Source organism: Homarus americanus, unplaced genomic scaffold (assembly GCF_018991925.1).
Source record: "Homarus americanus isolate GMGI-L3 unplaced genomic scaffold, GMGI_Hamer_2.0 scaffold24523, whole genome shotgun sequence".
Lineage (NCBI taxonomy): Eukaryota > Metazoa > Arthropoda > Malacostraca > Decapoda > Nephropidae > Homarus > Homarus americanus.
In genome coordinates, this window is record NW_024744357.1 from 5,441,020 (window position 1) to 5,460,526 (window position 19,507).

The window sequence follows — 19,507 nt, forward strand, 5'->3', positions numbered from 1 at the left end:
TTTGATATAATTCAGATAGTTTAGGTGAATATTAAGACAATATAATATATACTTATATATAGTTGATTGGGGGATATATGTTGCGTGAACTAGAACTATTATTATTATAACACAATAGTATTACTTTCACCAACTATCACCAGAAATCAAGAAAAGAAAAACTATTACTAATAAAAATTAAGCATAATTTAATTATATATTAAAACTATACAAAACAACCTTTTTATTAAATTAATAATTAATCATTAAGATAAAAAGTATATATAAAAATAATATATTGAGACCGAACTTAAAACTTCAACTGCCTGACTTGGAATTAAAAACAAAACAAAATAAACAATATTTTTCTCTTTTGAGTTTAATTTAGTTTTTAGTTTTGTTGAAATTTCATAGAATTATATTTTACTGTAAAATATTTATAGAAATTTAATTTTTTACGTCAAAATGAAAATCATAACAATAAATTTGGGAATTTTTTATATTTTTTCCAGATATTTTTCAGTGTTTATTGTATGACATGTTAAAAAAAATTTAGTATAGTCATAAATTAAAAAATTATTACCATAACTCTAATAAACTTAATATCATTGAGAGTCACACTGTAATGGACAAGAGTGATGCTGGCGGCTGCTCCTCGACTCTCCACATTCCTGCCTCGAAATTCACTTTTCTGGCAAACTCTCTGTTATGTGAGTCTCTATCATTAACCTCAATGGAAGTATAGAGATAAAGTCAGTTGTACAGCACCAGTATAGCGTGATAATTGATGGTTGACAATCTCACTGTTAATACGGTCTGCAGTAATGTCTGTATATTTACCTTTGATAACCATTTACTACTTCACTGTCGAGATATTTCATAGACAACTAATATAAAACACCTTCACTTAAGACTGTTTTATAGTAGACACTCGTACTTATGGCAGTAAATATTTTGAAGTTGCCACCAGCTAATTGACTTGAAAATAGGTTTTTATAGTGTAAGTCACGGTGTTAAGTACAGATATAACCTTAATTACCAAAGGATATGAAGTAGTTGAGAAATTAGAAAACTAGTGGAAGGTCAAACAATGTTAAACCTCAAAAAAAAAATTAACCTAACCTAACCTCAAAAAATATAAAACCTAACCTAACCCCTAGTGTGTGAGAAACTTACACCCATCTCCAGCGCTTTAACCCAAATGTGTTAAAAAATGTTTATTTAAAAGTTCAAGTCAAGTACTGGGCATGCTCTGGCTCCTGATGTATCTGAACCTGCAGTAATGTCTATATTTACCTAATGGTCACCCACTACTTTATATATATTGTTTGTATACCTGCAGTAATGTCTATATTGCTTGTATACCTACACTGGGTAATGTCTGATAACAGCTCTACCAGCAGTTGTTATTCAATAATGTTTATTTTTTTCCACAGATATTCTTATCATTATACTAAGTACAGTACTGTAAAAGAAGCGACAACCTTTTATATTAATTATAGAAGTATTTTTTTTTCTTTTTAGTTTTTTTTCAATCTTTGATCATAAATCACCCTTAGTGGGCAAGGCATGAAGGATGAGGGAAATTATGAGGTCAAATACAGTGAAAAACTGATCATATGACGCTAAAATCATGACCCTACATGATTTGTACATAATTAAATAAATTATTTACTGTAAATACTTCTCTGATAAACCTGAGGAGTTATTACATCTGCCCAATTTTTACAACCAATCCACTCGATCTGAGCATAATCTCACGTCCACAAAGAAATTTTAAAACTACATCACTAATTCCCTTCTGTTTAATATGGCGAGGGGGAACAGGGGCAGAACCCCCTTGCCAGGAAGTTAGGTAAGGTTAGGTTAGGTTCTATTAAGTTCTAGTAAATGTTAAGAACATCTGTGGAAAAAAGTGAACGAAATCAAACAACTCCTTCTGGTGGTAGAGCTGTTCTCAGACATTACCCTGCAATATCTGTATATATTGTTTGTATACCAACAATGTCTGTATATATTGTTTGTATACCAACAATGTATATATATATATATGTATATGTACTGTATATATATATATATTTATATATATATATATATATATATATATATATATATATATATATATATATATATATATATATATATATATTGTTTGTATAGTAACAGTACTGGGCTTCACAATAGCCCTTGACAAAATTATCAAGAACAATGGAGGGATCCTACACATGCTACCTTCCCTCGGCATGGCCACCTCTAGTGGGTGGCCATTTAGGTAAATAAGATAAATTTAACCTGCCAAACACAATATAAAATAATATATTTTCATTCTGGGATAGGTACCGGTAATTAAGTTAGGTTAGGTGGTTAGCTATGCCATTTGATATTAATATTGAAGCGGGGACTTTCCTTGGGATGAATGTTGCTTTTCCACTCAGGACGCCTCGGTATGTGCTGACAGCATTGCTGGGGTTATACAGGGTGGTATGAGTGCATGTATCTCATCTTCTACCAAAACTTTCACTTTACAATCATGGTTTGATCGCTCCTGTTCTCTTACATGTAGGGAGAGAGATAGGGCATATCAAGCTATCTCCTTCTCCTATTACCCACTCCTCTTTCATTACTTCTAGGAATTGTTGTAAGGCTATTCTGTCCTGACTAATTCTTCCACTAGTAAATCCTTCTCGTCCTTAACCAAAAACATTTTTAACAACTTCTGCACTCCCTCTTTTCCTCCTCTCTTCTGACCTGATAACTCTGTAGCCAACTCTCCCCCTGACAAAGCCAATCTCTTTGGCACCTTAGACGATTCCCACTCTATCCCTCCTACCCCTGCTCCTCCTACTGAACCTATGCACTTTCCTATAATCTCCACTCGCAGGGTTGGATGTGAGTAAGGCGCATGGACTGGACAGAATACCCCCTTGTGTTCTGAGGGAGTCAGCTGTCCTTGGTCAAATTGACTGACTGAAAAGTAACCATTACCACTACAGTAACTTTCTCCACCAGCACATTCACATAAGCACTTGCCTGATTTTCTAATTTCTCCTTGTTTATGCTCACGTAATAAGTAGCAATATAACAAAAGAAAATCATTATGGCATTCTACTGAGAAACGAGTTCTGTTCCTGAGGCTTGTTCGTAAGTCTAACTTTATTTTTGATACTGAACAGTAAAAATTAAGAAAAAAAATAACGGAAGTAGAGTACTGTACAGCTATACTGTACTGTACCCCAATAATAAATACAGCACATTACAGTATATCTTACAAACCTTTTAGGGGAGCGTCTGGCTGAAGCACAAAATTCATTAGTATCAGTTCTACCTAATCCCTAATACCTGGTTCTCCCTTATATTCTTATCAATTTTCAAAATCCTACTTCTCCATAATTTCTTGCTATATTACGTTTAAATTTATGTGGAGTATGGGTAATGCACTCCTCTTGAACTTGACATATAGATATTTCTGGTTATCGCTTTTCTTTTCAGTGCATGAATTTTTTTCCTAACTTACCATTTTCCCTCAAAATATTTATAAAGATAAATCAGCAAATAATAAACCAAGCCAAATATAAAGAAAATCTATATGTTCTGCCATGCACAATATATTATTTTACTACTTAGTTTTTGTTTTATTAGAATTGGTTCATAAATGGGTCAGCCTTAGGGATTTGAAGGTTAGAAAAACTCGTTTTGAGATACGGGCCGATAGGGTGACGCAAGAGCAACACACGGTCGAACCTCACTATCGCTTCTTTCATGGGTAACTGAGGCCTACAAGCAGCTCAGACTCTCGTCTTGCTGCTAGCTCGCTGAGGGAGGTGCCAGATACTGATTTTTACCAAGTAATTGGTATTACTTTACACCAAAATATTATTATAAATACTTTTCTACAGCTTTTGCTACATAAACAGAAGGGCCCTCCAAATGAAGGGAGGGGGGGGGGGGGTAGAGCAATCATGCATAGCCATAGGCTTTCTTTGGGAATTTTTTCTGACTATTTTTGTAATTTTCCGAATTTCATTGTATTTTGAGCCGGACACTCTCCTTAACAGTATTTAAATGTGCACAATAAATTTCTTATAATTAATTTTTTAGGGAGCTGTACTACTGCCTGTGGTAATAACTGAACATTATACAGTACAGTATGTAGGTGTTCTCTTGGCTGGCTCACTACTGCCTGTGGTAATCAAAATAAATAGAAGCATATCCTAAAAATCTTATAAATACTAGCTGTCAGACTATTATGTGCAGTAACATACCTTATAGAGTGCAGTACTGTACTATACACTAGTTATGTTAGTTATGTTGGGTTTCTTTAGTTCATTTTACTTGCATTAAAAGAAGACCCTAGAATATAGATGCTACACATATTGAAAATGAAAATTCTGTTCAATAAGTTATTATTACCTTTTATTTTGCAGCACCTGCACACAATGAAAATTGAAGAAAGTCGCATGGCTGCGGTCCTTCGTCCGGGAGTGAAAAAATTAGCGGGTATGTTCAGTGAGCATGGATATGAGGTGAGAATAGCAGGTGGAGCAGTGAGGGACTTACTCTTGGGTAAAGTGCCTCATGATCTAGACTTTGCCACAACAGCAACTCCAGAACAAATGAAGTCAATCTTTGAGACAGAAGGAGTCAGGATGATAAATGCCGGTGGAGAAAAACACGGAACCGTGACCGTACGTTTGGAGGACGAAAACTACGAGTGTACGACCTTGAGAATTGACCTGGTGACTGATGGTAGGCACGCAACAGTTCAGTTTACCCAAGATTGGGAGTTAGATGCCAACAGACGTGATCTCACCATCAATGCAATGTTTCTCGGTCTTGATGGGACCGTTTATGACTATTTTAATGGAAGCAAACATCTTCAAGATAGGTTTGTTACTTTTGTCGGTGATGCAGATAAACGCATCAAGGAAGATTATCTGCGGATATTACGTTACTTTCGTTTTTACGGTCGTATTGCAGAAGGTCCCGATAACCACAGTCCAGAAGTGTTGGAAAGCATCAAGAAAAATGTAGAAGGTCTTGGTAAGATTTCTGGAGAGAGAATATGGGTAGAACTGCAGAAAATAATCACAGGGAACTATGGGGGTGATCTGCTTATCAAAATGGTGGAGTGTGGTTTAAATCCTTATATTGGCTTCCCAGAAAACTTAGACTGTGATAATGTTAGATGTGTGTATAAGAGATGTGAGGAGGCAAATATACAGGTGAAAGAAATGCATCACATGACTTTGTTGGCTTCAGGATTGTCAAGTGAAGAAGAATGCATCAAGTTGATAGCAAGGATTAAGTGCTCTAAGAGAGAACAAGAGATCTTACTTCATATCATTAAGTACAGAGATTTTGCGATGCAAGCAACTTCTCTCAAGGAAATAAAAGACCTCTTGGTAGATCTCGTAATAGGTGAGAAGAGGAATAAAGACGTTGCTTTGTTTTATGTGAGTGAAATTTTGAAATATACTTGTAGAATAGAATATCGGAATGCATTACAAGACTGGAACTTACCAAGGTTCCCAGTAAATGGAAATATGATTGGAGAGAAAGGTATTCCCAGGAAGAAAACAAAATTTGTCTTGAATGACTTATTGGAAGAATGGAAAAAATCAGACTTCAGTTTAAGTGCCAAGGACCTGTTAGATACATTAGACATTGAGAGGTATCAATAGTGCAGAAAAATAGCTAACATTTTCAGTGAGTTTTCAGACTTTAAAACAACAACAAATACTATCAGTTAGCTACTTTAAGCACTTTTTATAATGTAATGTTATAGAAGGTCGGTTAAGACACTAATCTCACAAGTAACAAAATAAATGGCACTTATTGTACTATGATTTCTTATTGAAGACATAACCCAAATTAGATGTGTAAAATGTCACATCATACACAGCACAGTACTGTACCTTTTATATAATATTGAAAGGTGCCAGAGGACAACAGATTCAACTTCAAAGTAAGTACTAGTCAGTCAGTCAATAAAATATTGGACTTTGTCTTTGTAATTTTAATGTTTAACAATTTTCTCAAAGTATAGGTGGATTGTAAATATTGTACTGCATAAAGGTTATTGAAGTGCACAGTTTAGTGTGTGACTATACAACTTGACATGATCATTGTAGCTTTGTAAATCAAATTTGGTTTAGGTTAAGAAGAAGCCGTCACTTCATGTTAATTGTCTTTTTCAGTGTGGGTAAATGCTTTAAAGTGATTGATTTCTTAGCACATATTTGAACTTGTGGTCACTGACGAAAGTCCTGTCGTCTCTTCTCCTGAACCACGAACCCCGAGATTCAGACTCATTAATCCTAAGCATATATGGACAGAATAATGTATCAGTGTCTACTGCTTTGGGTTCAAGAATGAATCTCAGGGTTCGTGGTTCAGGAGAGGCGACAGGACTGTCATGGGTGACCGTACGTCCAGATGAGTGTTGTCTGCTCAAGGTATGATAAGTCGCCTTGGGATTCTTAGCATCATTGAGGATATTAAAAATAATGTGAAGGCAATTACTAAAGAAGAGGTACCTAAAATGTTTTGAGGAATGGTAGGAAAACTATGATTTTTTATGTGAGATGAAAGTTTGACCACAGTCACTCAATGCTGAAGATCTCTAAAGAAACTGTTTAGTTGATATAATACAGTAGGCCATACTAGGCTTGATATAAGTTATAAACCTAGGTACAACACACAGCATGTAGTCACTTAAAGATACAGGTATAGGACCATTTATCTGGCATGCTTGGGACCCGGGGGATGTTCCGGATAGGCGATTTGTCCGTAACTTTGAGCACCAGACCTAAAATGTACTCCAATAGTCTCACTGCAATGCTGTCAGATCCATTCCATTAACACTTTGTTTGTAGAAACATTCTTTGCTTGGTGGAGTGTTTTCCTAGCTGCTATTAACTTGGATGCATCACTATTACAGTACTGCAGAATTTCAACAGTTTATTTTGGTTCCTTAAAATCACAATGAACCAACATGATATTCATCACACAAGGAGTTTACCAAGGCACCTCACCTTTATCTGTATGCTGTACTAACTCCACCTTCTCCCTTATACTGTACTAAATAACACACTTTCTCTTGGTGTATGCACCATCTGAGGGTCTACCTGTAGGCCTTTTTGATATAAAGTACTGTACTGTATTGTAATGTCCAGAGGTCTACAGTATAACCAGGGCTGACAAAGGCCCTGGAAATGTATGCTAGAACCAAACTGTTAAAAATTTAACATTGCTGGTTTAACTGTTGGCAGCACAATGAAAACAAAGCGTCGACCCAGGAATTAATTGCTGCTCATTTTCAATAATTCATTCCAAAACGTAACTGGTTTTTGGAACATTTCAAATACTGTACTGGGCTGCCTGGTAATGGATGCCATACCCATACATAATAACCAGAGTTGTCTCTTAGACAGTTAGTAATGTACTGTAGATAGTAACTCAAGATTCATTGAAATACAGTCGGCCCTTAACATACGCGGGTTTAGCATACACGGATTTGCAAATACGCGGATTGCCCCGCCGGAGGAATATTCTGTACATTGAAGTAATTGAAGTACATTCAAATCGCGCGCGGCACTGCACACCGCCCGCCACCCCACGCACACACACGCATCGCGCGTCACGCCACCCCCGCGCACCCTCACTCAGTCAGTCTCGCTGTAACCACGCTTGTGTTGACATCAGCAATGTAGGTCGACCCTGATTTTTTTACCAAAAAATCGTTAATTTATGATATTCCTTGTTTATAGGTCGACCCAAGTTTTTGAGGGTACTGGAACAACAAAACCTTCAGTAAAAATGCTCTACATCCTATAAACTGAGGCTCGCCGTGCCTGAAACACCGAGTACCGAAGGCAAATTGTTTACCATTTATTATTATGACACTTTACACTGAAACTCGGGTAGTTTCAACAAAAATATTTCCATTCAAGTATTTATTCAAGTCAGTTAGGAGGGAATATTATTGTAATACAGCTTTTTAACTGAAAACCATTCGAAAAGTGATAACATCTTTTGAACGAAAGAAAGCGAAAGTCATTGCTTTCGTCACAATTTTATCCCACTTTTCACTGTAATACGTACGTCATTTCAGCAAAAATTTTACATTTCCGTTAATGTATTATATCGAGCACAGTATGAATAGAATATCACTAATATAACAGTATTTTCGCAGGACGGGGTGCCTCGATAAGTTGGAATTTGGGATAACGCGGCAAGGCCAGAGCCCCATGTTGCAGAGATATTGAGGGTTTACTGTACAAACAATACCTCACACGCAGAGGTCTAGGGTTCGATTTCCGACTAGTGAGGTATTGTTTGTGTATGTTAGTCCGCGTGGTATATGGACCGATATATAATCACAAAGTAAAAGGTATTCAATATTTTAAGATGACACTAATTTTGGCATCTTCAATCCCTAGCAGACTACATGTGCCCCTTTATGTGTGGTACAAACTCTAGCGACTATTTTGTATTTCCCATTGTGTTGTAGAGCCTCTGACTGCCCAGCCACACAGGGAAAGTGCTAGTCATAAGTAAACGTGATAAAACTTGTGTGAATAGGCTACATTTTTTACCAATTTTCATGTTATGTGTTGAGCTACAGTATTTGTGCAAGAGAATACCGGTATACAGTAAAAAGGTTTGCTTTGGTATGTTCTTTTTGTATCCTAATGACCTATGTATTGTACAGTAAAGTACAGTACTGTATTCTATTTTTGCATTACTGTACCATACTGTAATTACTATAATTCCAGCATCATATATTAGTAGGCCTACCATACGTCCCGGATTAGCCAGGACAGTCCCGATCTTGAGCTCTTGTCCCGGGTGAGAGAGAGAGAAAGTAGGTAGATAGATAAAAGCCCAGGGTCCTCCCTAACCTACTCCCCTCGCCACCCTTCCTCTGTGTCTACGTTGTATTCCTTCTCACGCGTCCAGTTTTTTTTACAACTTCTCCCGTTAATTAAACCCTTGAATGGTATCTCACACTTGGGTTACTGGAGAAGTAACCTGGCCAGAAATTGAGAACACAGCAGCTGCATCAATAATAAATATGGAAAGGCTATAATAGACAATTACAGTCTTTTTGATGAAGTCATATTTGTAAAGAAATTCCTAAATGACTGTGGCAGGAAGAAAGAATGGGAAATGCAGGGACTAACTGTGAAGCAAAATGGGTTCAGATGTTTAAACACTTCAGTGAAAAGAACTTTTATGTTCCTAATCTCATGCATGTCATTAAATTTGTCTTTTGTTTGCCTGGAACATCAGCCCCTGTAGAAAGAGTCTTCTCAATTATGAACAATATTTGGTTCCAAGGCCGTAGCCTCATGGCAGAGTACTGTTAAAGTCTTACTTTCATGCAGTTAATATTGATTTAACTTGCTCACAGTTTTATGACAAAATAAGAAAGTAATACAGTATCGAGTGAGAAGTATGGATGGTCAAAGACAAAGGAAAAAGAGTACATTGTGTAATATAGTATTTGTGTATACAGTAGTCCCTCGATTAACGAACACAATTGGTTCCACAGTAGTTCGTTAACCGAAAATTTAATTAACTGAATATTATTTCAATGGGATATTGGGTAATTGGTTCCAACTCACATAAAAAGTACATACAAAGTATTGTATACTGGTAATAGAATTAACAAAACATTAAATATAAACTAAATACAGTACTGTACTGTACTGTACAGTATACTGTGCAGTAATAAATAAAAAACAATAGGAAACTGTATTTTAACTTACTTTGAGGTGTGCATGTCGCATTCCCGGCAGCTTTGTTTACATCACAGCTGATTGTAGAGGCAGTCGATGATGACATGCCATATTCTTTACAGAGTGCATTGGTTCAAATGCCTTCTTCATGTTTCATAATAATTTCTGCACTGTATATTATCAATATGTAACTAAATTTCAGAATGACCAATAATTTTAATGTAAAAATGCAAAAATATTCAAGAGACCAACAAACTGGATGTTCACTCCACTGTAAACAAAGTTAAACTGAGAAGAGTTGGTGGGTGATTCGATCAGCTGATTGGTACACAAAAACTATATGTTATCAATATGTCAACTAAATTAGAATGACCAATAATTTTAATACAGTCAACCCTCACTTTACGCTGTTAATTCAACCCACAGGGTACCACGGAAAGTGAGAAACGCGTAAAGTGAACAACATAACATATGGGATTAATTGAAATAGAGACCAGGCCGACCCCCAAACTCCACTTTTTGACGACATACAACTATGTTGTAGTAAAAATATTATCTTAACTTTATGATGGTATGCACACACAATTAATAATTAAGAGAAATATCAATAATATTAGGTTTTTTAACACTTACATTAGTAGAAAAGAAGGCTGGGCACATGGGGATGGGGGGTTGGTTCCGAGGCAGAGGGCAGATTATTGGCCCTCACCTATATAACTTGTATCAATTGTATCACTATCCACCACAGAGGCTTGCAGGGCCTCTTTGTCAAACCCCTCAAAGTCCATATCCTCACTATAATTATCACTATCACTGACTTGGGCCGGCTGTGGTGGGTGGCGGGTGAAGAACTCGGCAATGTTTTGATGACTGGGCGACCTTGTGCGTACCATGCTAGTGCCGCTTACATGGCGGGAGGTTTGGATCCAAAAATGGCGCGGCTCGCCAGCCGCTCTCCGCGTAAAGGGGTACACGCACCGCGGAATGTGAGCATTCCTGTTTCGGTAGGGTACCGCGTAAACGCGGAATGTGGGACCGCGTAAAGCGAGGGTTGACTGTATAATAAATGCAAAAATATTCAAGAGCACAACTTTCTTGATATTTATTCCACTGGAAACGAATGTAAACAGAACCAATTACTGTACTGTATTGGCGGACTAGCCGATCAGCTGATGCGCACAACAAAGTGTTTCTCTCGTAAGGCTTTCATTAATCGAAGTAGTGTTCGCCAATGCAATTGAAAATCCTTACGGAAATTTGGTTAATTGGACCGTTCATTAATCGAGGGAGCATTGTATATGATTTACAACTTATTGTAATTTTTCTTTATGATGTTTGAAACAAAGGAATTTAGCTGAAATTTTTCATTATGCTGTTCCTGAAAATTTTTTCCTTGTAGAAAGTCAAAAGTAGAAGGAATATTATTTAAACTTGCTCAGTTTTGTCAGAAATATGGTAAAGAAAGTACAGTAAGTCATCGCATAATGTCAGGGTTACGTACCTGAAAACGCGCCGTTATACGAAACATTAAGCAGATCAATTTTCCACTAAGAAAGATAAAATAATTATGGGAGTTACGTTCCTGAGCCACCCTTTGCCCCATGAAATACAATACATATACTGTACATAAATTCAAAGCTCCTTGTGTGATGCCTGGTGAGGTGCTTGTATGCATTACTATAATCACATTCATTGACATTTTGTAAGCTTAAACTCCCTGTATGACTGATAAAACACACACTAGGTAACCTTCCGTGCTGCTGTCATAATACAACTCCCTCTGTATGACTGATAAAACACACACTAGGTAACCTTTCCTGCTGCTGTCATAATACATCATCTCCCTCAAGATTGAAGGTGGTTTTAGGCTTAAAGTTTTGATCTTATAAATTATCAACTAAAGTTATAATATAAATTACATTGCTGGAATCCTTGTAAGACAGCGAATATGAATACAGTATATAAATCATATATTTTGCACGAGATGTACATTCAAGTAATGTACACATTTCTCAACTTATTTTTCAGGAGATAAAGTAACTTTCTTCATTTACTTTTACTCATTTACATGCACACACCAACCTATATACATTGTGAAAAAGGTAAAAAGTAGTCCGTGATGACTCAAACAGCGTTGTACCGAGTCAACTGGACATTAAACTATTTTTTCGTCTGAAGTTTAGCAACGTAATACCTTAACTTTAAGCGGGACGACAGATGGCTGGTCAAACAACACAGTATATTGCAGAAAAATGGTAAAGAAAGTACAGTACTACTTAGTGATAAGTATGGGTGGTCAAACAAGACTACACTGGGTATATTGCAGAAAGAATGCAATTTGTGTTTTCTTTGTAAATTATATTATTTGTAACTTGTAAAAAAAAATTATCAATGAAACAGGAATTTAGGTTTTGCTGATATTTTCCATTACGTTCCCCATTTTTTTTCCCATGCAAAAAGTAAAAGTAAAGGGCAAATATACAGTAAGTAGTATAATACCATAGCCTCACTAAATTAATCCTTGTCCTGGTTTGGGTGTAAAAAATTATGGTAAGCCTTTGTTCAAAGACCTGAAGTCAACCATGTTATAATTCTTGTCTGTTAGAATTTTCATTTCCCCAGGTCCAGTAATTTAGTGTCGTACTGTAAAACATTTGTATGGAAGAACAAGTGGCATCTGGCACATTTATGATACAAACATTCATTACCACAGCTTTTACACTTATTTTGTCAAAATACTTGGTTACCAGATAAACCTAACATCCCACCATTCATTGGCAGTTTATGTATCCATATTGTAAACCTTTTGGCCACCAAGCTCCCCTCATTTTAAATCCACAAGCAAAAATTTAATAAAGTTAAATAAAAATGAATTAAAGAGCTTCACTTTATTGAAGTACTGTATACAATTGGACTGACAGTCTACTCGTCATCACCACTGCCATCATCAGCCTTGCTGCCGCCCTTGCGCATGTTCTTCCTCTTGACACGACCGTAGCGGCCACCACCGAACGGACTCTTTAGAGAGAAGTCGATGTGTTTCTGAGAGTCGAGGCGCACAATGAATGAAGGTACATTCACAACTTGCTTACGAACTCTGAAAAGGTAATATTTATGAGTTATGTTCTAAAAATTCTACAGTAGGTACAGTACAGGAAAAAATGAAACCATTTACTCTAATACCACAACTATTATTGTATAGACTGACAATGGTGCTGTTTGGTCCAAACTCACTAACATTCAGTCAAATACAATACAGTACTGTACAGTTTATAAATTTACAGGATAAGAAAATCTTTTAGCAAAATACTGTACAGTACTCACAAGTCTAAAATCTGACATGTAATATCAAACGTGCTCGTGCAGCGTAGCAACACCTTCACAAATAATCTTATAGCCATCAACTGTAGAGTATGTTAGTCCAAACAAACTGCTGTTCCAGAACCTCCCTTAGTATGAGACTATGTAGTGCAAGAGCTTCATCAAGCAGACTAACCATCCATTGAGCATATTCTTGTCAATAAAAGTCAGTTACTGACAGAATGTGTTCTAAATTTTGTTGAGCTCAAAACACAGTTTTTCAAGACATATCATAAATAGTGGCTGGGTTCCCAAGGCAGCACACAGAAGCCTACAACATATATTTAAGCCAAAACATTATACAGTACACTTACAATGACTTCTACTGATGCACATATGTGCTTGAAAAATATGTAAATGTATGTGTAATGTATGTGTATATGTTAAGTAGTACTAAAATAAGCATGTTTCAGTGTATGTACAAACAAAATATTTAGTTTGCTTTCCCATGTAATATCCACTCATTTGGCTTTGTTTTATTCCCAAGTTTTATTTGCATCAGCTAGTTGTTCAGGAAGAGTAAACACTTCTGTTTGTCTTGTTGGAAGGCCTCTACTATTCCTTGATTTTTTTGCCATTTCCTCACCGTTTTCTTTGATTCTGTTTCTAACAAAACTTTCCTCTTATTTTCTTCCTGTTTTAACATGCTTCTATACCTACTGCTGGAGAGTTTTGTTCCTACACATCATAGGGTCCACCTCCTAGGGGACACACACACATGCCCTAAAAACCCGACCTCCTGGGGGACACTAACACGCCCTACTGATTTGCCTCTACAACTATGAAATATGGCATGGGTTATAGAATAAATTGTGATCAGAAAGTGTAGACTAGAAACTCAGTTATATTGAAAAATGCTTAGCCCCTCGGCAGGGGAGGGTGGATCAAGTGGATAGGGCGGAGGGGCAAATTATAAGGCTTCTAATAGTGGAGTTGCATGACGTCACTGATCTTTGGTCAATGAAATACTAAAGAATCGAAAGCAAAACAAGCAATACTCGGCCAATGAAAAATAGAGTATATGATGTAATGCACGAACATGTAGAATGTGGCCACTATATTCGGTATACTGGCTCACCGTCCTCGAGCGGCAGTCTGTAAACCAACCCATCAATCCTAAAGGATCAATTATTGTTAAACATTTAATTCGTCATGGTCATACACCTCAACGGATCCTCGGGACTCACGTGGGTCACCTGAAACGAAGGAGGAGGAGGAGGAGGGTGGGGGGGGGGGGGACCCCCCTCAAAATAACAAGCTGACAACGAGGCAAGGATGAATTTTGCCATCAATATTTTGGACTGTTTATCAAATTGACATTCAGGTGATAAAAAATCAAACCATCAAGATTGATACAATTTGGAAGCTCCTATGTCTGAGACAGCTTTCCTGTCAATGGCGTTAAAATTATTGCCGTAACCGCATATCAAACTTAAACTTAGAAAATTGTGTGCTGTGTTTAATCACAATTATACCAGTTAACAGATTTTTCTTAAAAATGATAATACACCCACCCTTTACATGTGAATTATGACAGATGTAACTTGTATTGAAAATTAAACCCTATGCCCCGGTTGACGTTCCAGAATGCGCACCTTTTCATGGCGTTGTTTGAAAGCCCAGTGCAGGTCATCAGGTTCCAGTGTGACTATTTGCCTGTCACGCCCCACGCTCAGCCACAGGGAAGCTTTCTGAATGTAAGTACGCATACCTACTTTTGTTTTCATTTTCATTGTTTGTCCATTTTATCATGTTATATAAAAGTAATATTGTTAAAAGTAGTGTAGTTGTATTGTTGTTTAGTATTACTGGAAAATAATGCTATGATTATGATATAAATGTATTTATTTGTGGAATTATTCCAATAATAATTTATATGCATTACTTGCTCTTCTAAACACAAAGACAGCCAGGACCGAGTGTGTCGCCGAGCTCTTTTTATGAAAAATAATGCAAATAAAATAAATTCTAAATGAATTATAGCAAATAAGCTATACGATCAGTAAATGTATGCATTCCTGGCCATCCCAGACACAAAGGCAAGCAGGAAATGGCCGCAAGGGCGTACGTGACCACGAGCGCTTGCCATCGAAACAACACTGTCCCTTTATCTCCCTTGCCACTGCTGCCCCAGGGAAGTTTCTGGAGGGTCAAAATAGTTTTTCTTACTTTTTTATTGTTTTATCATTTAAAAAGGTTAAAAATTATTTTTTCGTCGATTTACCCCACGTGGGGGCTACAGCCAGCGGCACCCTAGCCCAGGGAATAGGGGTTAATTATACGCCGATGCACACACCTTCACATATGAAACAGTTGGAACTAAGAAAATTGTATGTTATGTTGCTGAACCATGTAATTATACCTCGAGTATAGAACATTAAATTACCAAAGAAACATGTCGCATATTAAACATGACAGTTGTATCCTGTTTCTACCAGTGTTTACTTTTAGACTTCTCAATTATGTAATACAATTTCCTTGTTTTTATAGTTAAATATGAATATCTATGTCTGTATTTACTCTAAGGTCCTCATATATACAGCATAGGTAATGACTTGGGGTCACACTGGATAGGCGACAGTACTAGACATGGTCGCACTGGATAATGCTTGGGAACCCCTGGTCTAGAGTTAGTACAGTACAGCAGAAAACTGCAGTGTACCCTGAAGAAACCTGTAATATTTGGTAGAGGTCACACTGGGTATCCTTCTCGTGTGTGTCCCACCCGGACCAGGACTTGAACCCATGAAACAGTAGTGAGAGGTGTGTGTGTTACTGCTGTACATCCAATAATTTTCACCCTCTCACTGGCCATTACAGATTTCACTGTATGCCGACTGGATTTACATTCAGTGATAAAAAATCAATCAAATCGATACAATTTGGAAATCCATATTTGTGTCATGGCGTTAGCCGAACCCATATCAAGGGTTCTGTGTAAATCTAATTATACCAGTTTCACTGAAGTGAATTATGACAGATGTAACTTGTATTGAAAATTAAACCCTATGCTCCGGTTGACTTCCCTTTAACCTAAAAGGTTAATATCTGGCTTTATGTTGACAACCATATTGTAGAGAAACAAAAATCCTCTAAGATTAAGATTCATTTATATTGGTTTATACAACCTGCTTGTTAAAATAATACGCTTGATATATCACAGAAAAAAGTCGGATTTAAAACTGAAGACATTCATTAATAACTGAACAATACTGTACTATCCAAACCGAGGGACCTCTTACTGATATACTGTATAGTACACAAGGCAACCTACAATTTACACTTCCAAAAATATTGGATGAAAAACTTATTCTTACTAAACTGAACCATAGGCATGAGCCAGCTCACCACATTTGACAGAAGCTCAGGTCAGGACAGTTGTGGGTCCAGGCACAAGAGTGAGCCATGTCACTGGTTTCATCCCATTGCAAGAAAGGCGTAGCCAGAATATACCTGGTCAAGTGGCCTTTTGAATAAACACAAGACATTGCTAGGGTGTACCCACACAATTGGCCTTGATAATCACAGCATTACCACAACATACTAATGGATTACTTGCCATCAAACAATTTCCAACACCTGCAAAAAGTTTCATTAAACTGGGAGGGTAGCCACCATGTTGAAATATGCAATTTTCACGCAAGAAGCCTCACTTTACAACCACCTCAAGCAATATGAAGCAGCAATACAATATCTCGCCTATAAAATCTTGAGATTTTTACCTAATGTGTCCTTGTTTGATGAGTACACGGGCATGGTGAATAGACTTGGCTAGACCCAGCTTGAACACCTGTGTCTGAAGACGTCGCTCAAGGAAATCTTCAGGTTTCAGACCCAACACATAATCGAGTTTCATGCGCCCTTCTTCCAAAACACCCGTTCGCACCAGACGACGCAGCAGAGCATTTCCTGTGAATTCAAATGTGATTTAATATTCTATTATAATAAAGAGAACCAAATCCAATACAGTATTATTAAATCTCATTAAAAATTCTTTCCTCAGTATTAGGACAAGAAGTGTCAGAAAATAATCATGTAATATTTTGTCATTTGTGCAGGTAATTTGATAAGACATTGAATCATCAAAACACTATGTCCATTACTACAAATAGCCTATCAACTCTCAACTCCTTCAATTGATTTTAAGTCTCCAATTCTGCAGAAACTCTTGCCTTCCCAAATCCTTCATACCTTAGAACTCGTTTGCAACCAACTGTTTTTCACACAACTTCAAGCAGTTCAAATCTTTGTTTTAAATATACTGTCTCCTGCAAGTCTTGGTGAGAACATCTCATTTCTCCCTATATTTTAGGAGGGAGAAAATCCCAGTCCAGTATACCATACCCACCCTGGAAAAGTCGACGGGCATCCTTCTCATCCAATGTCAGCAACTCACGGGCAGCTTTACGGATTTTTGCGAGGAACATCTTTACGATCCATAATTCTCTCTTGTTGCGGAGACCATATTCACCAACCAACTGTAAAACGCCAATTTTGTTATCCTTAAGCACCATTACAAACTCACAGACTTCAATGTGAATTTTAACTGCTACATAAGCAGCATTTTTAAAATATAAAATTTAGTGATTTGAAATGTCAGGTTTTGTGTTCCACAACCTCCAATGTAGTCTACAGATTGACACTTTCATTTTCTTTAATGCTGCAAAAGTTTATTTAAGAACTAAAAACAGTTCCATAAGCATTACAAAAATATACAAGTTTACTACAAACATCAAGAATTTTAATTTTCACACAATTTTCTAACAGTATATTACATACAGTACAAAATTATAAATAGGGCTCATGAAATCTCCCAATTCATTTGTCTTTACTGTTCCATACTAACTATTACCCATGTACCTTCCACCTGGATGATGGCAAACTTGTCACCAATGAACAGTACAGGTATTGGGAATAATTAAAATTATTAAATTGTAGATAATGCAATTTTGAAATTTCCTTGGCATAAAATTCTTAGTTCTTAGTTATACAGTATAGGATAATTCATATTAGGAACCATGCATTTTACCCCTCCTGATAGTAAACTAATCTGTAGAGTACTGTACCTTTAACTCCTGGTCAAGCCTGGGTTTCTCAAAGGGCCTCCTAGGGGTGGAGTACCTTTTGCTCTGCACCAGCTGAACTCTGTGGTTCACCATCTGACAATGACAATTTTATTACATGAAATAAAACAACCTACAGTACATTTTATTTATATATATATATATATATATATATATATATATATATATATATATATATATATATATATATATATATACACACACACTGTAGATACCACAGTATCTATGGTATTTAAACCTTATTGATATCCTACAGTGTTTGTTACACGTTGAAAAATCTGGATTTACAGTTTACGGGAACAATGAATGGAAGAATATTTACTGTAAATAAATTAATTGCTTTGGATATTTATCCGGTTGTCTGTTAGGTAGGCTTTATTATGACCAACACCAAAAGGAGTTGATAGAATTAGATGAAACTTTGTGGAAACATTAATAACAATTCATTATGTAAACAAGAATCTGTTCAGTGCTGTTAGGTCTGTTTTAGAAGGTTTTTCTGGTAAGTTATGTAGGTTACTTTAGGTTAGGTCAAGTTCTAAAGGTTCTGTGCATTCTTGTTTCCATTTATCTATTTAGCAGATTATAAATGACATTTAAACAAGTTCCAAATACTTCTGGTGTTAGTTTAAAAAACCTAACCTAACCAACAACAGGACAAATATCCATAGCCAATATTAATCAATCATCTCCCCCAAACTACTGGACATCGATTTTAATATTTAATATGACTGACCAAGGAATTATAAAATGTTGTTCAAGCCTAAATCAAACTAGGTAAAGTGTTCAAAACACATCGGAAACCACCGGGAAAAAACAAAAATCTAACCTGACCTGACCTGACCTAACAGGAGCTCCACAATCGTTCAGTGTACCACCATAGACTAACATACATCATAAAATGTTAAATATCTCACTTCAACGTAATTTGCGGCAACAAGTGAAACACCAACCCGAGGACAGCCGATGAACAAATATTTATCACTTACCGGAACTATATGTAACCTAACCTAAATTCCTAAGATTCACCCAATGACCAAAACTAAAATATGGGTATTATTTCACTTGTCACTAAACGAATCTCAGGAATCTTATAGTTGCAATCATTATTTTTGACAATGCACTTGATCTATTAACTCAGATTAAAGTAAGTTTTCCAATTAGTTGTGACTTTATGACACCAAATAATAATCGAGAAGTGATTCACAGTCCGATTTATTCATGTAGGACCATTATTTGACTTCATTCCGGCTATATTTGGGTAGTTAGTCGGACCCCAATTCAGACGACCAGCGCACTCCTCCCATGGTATTACAGTATGGTATAAATTATATAAAAAAA

At 36.5% G+C, this 19,507-nt stretch overlaps 2 protein-coding genes across 2 annotated transcripts; one reads left to right on the forward strand and one right to left on the reverse strand.

Annotated features, from left to right (window-relative positions):
* The first annotated feature begins 576 nt into the window (after positions 1-576).
* LOC121877892 (CCA tRNA nucleotidyltransferase 1, mitochondrial-like) lies at positions 577-5,819 on the forward strand. The gene is made up of 2 exons (XM_042383835.1): positions 577-689; positions 4,404-5,819. Exons 1-2 carry the CDS (start codon positions 618-620, stop codon positions 5,658-5,660), a joined length of 1,329 nt encoding a protein of 442 aa, XP_042239769.1. The 5' UTR covers positions 577-617; the 3' UTR covers positions 5,661-5,819.
* A 6,776-nt stretch (positions 5,820-12,595) lies between these two features.
* On the reverse strand, positions 12,596-18,241 carry LOC121877894 (40S ribosomal protein S9-like). The gene is made up of 4 exons (XM_042383839.1): positions 18,149-18,241; positions 17,431-17,560; positions 16,805-16,991; positions 12,596-12,819 (listed from the first exon to the last, which is right to left on the reverse strand). Exons 1-4 carry the CDS (start codon positions 18,239-18,241, stop codon positions 12,645-12,647), a joined length of 585 nt encoding a protein of 194 aa, XP_042239773.1. The 3' UTR covers positions 12,596-12,644.
* Positions 18,242-19,507: the final 1,266 nt, after the last annotated feature.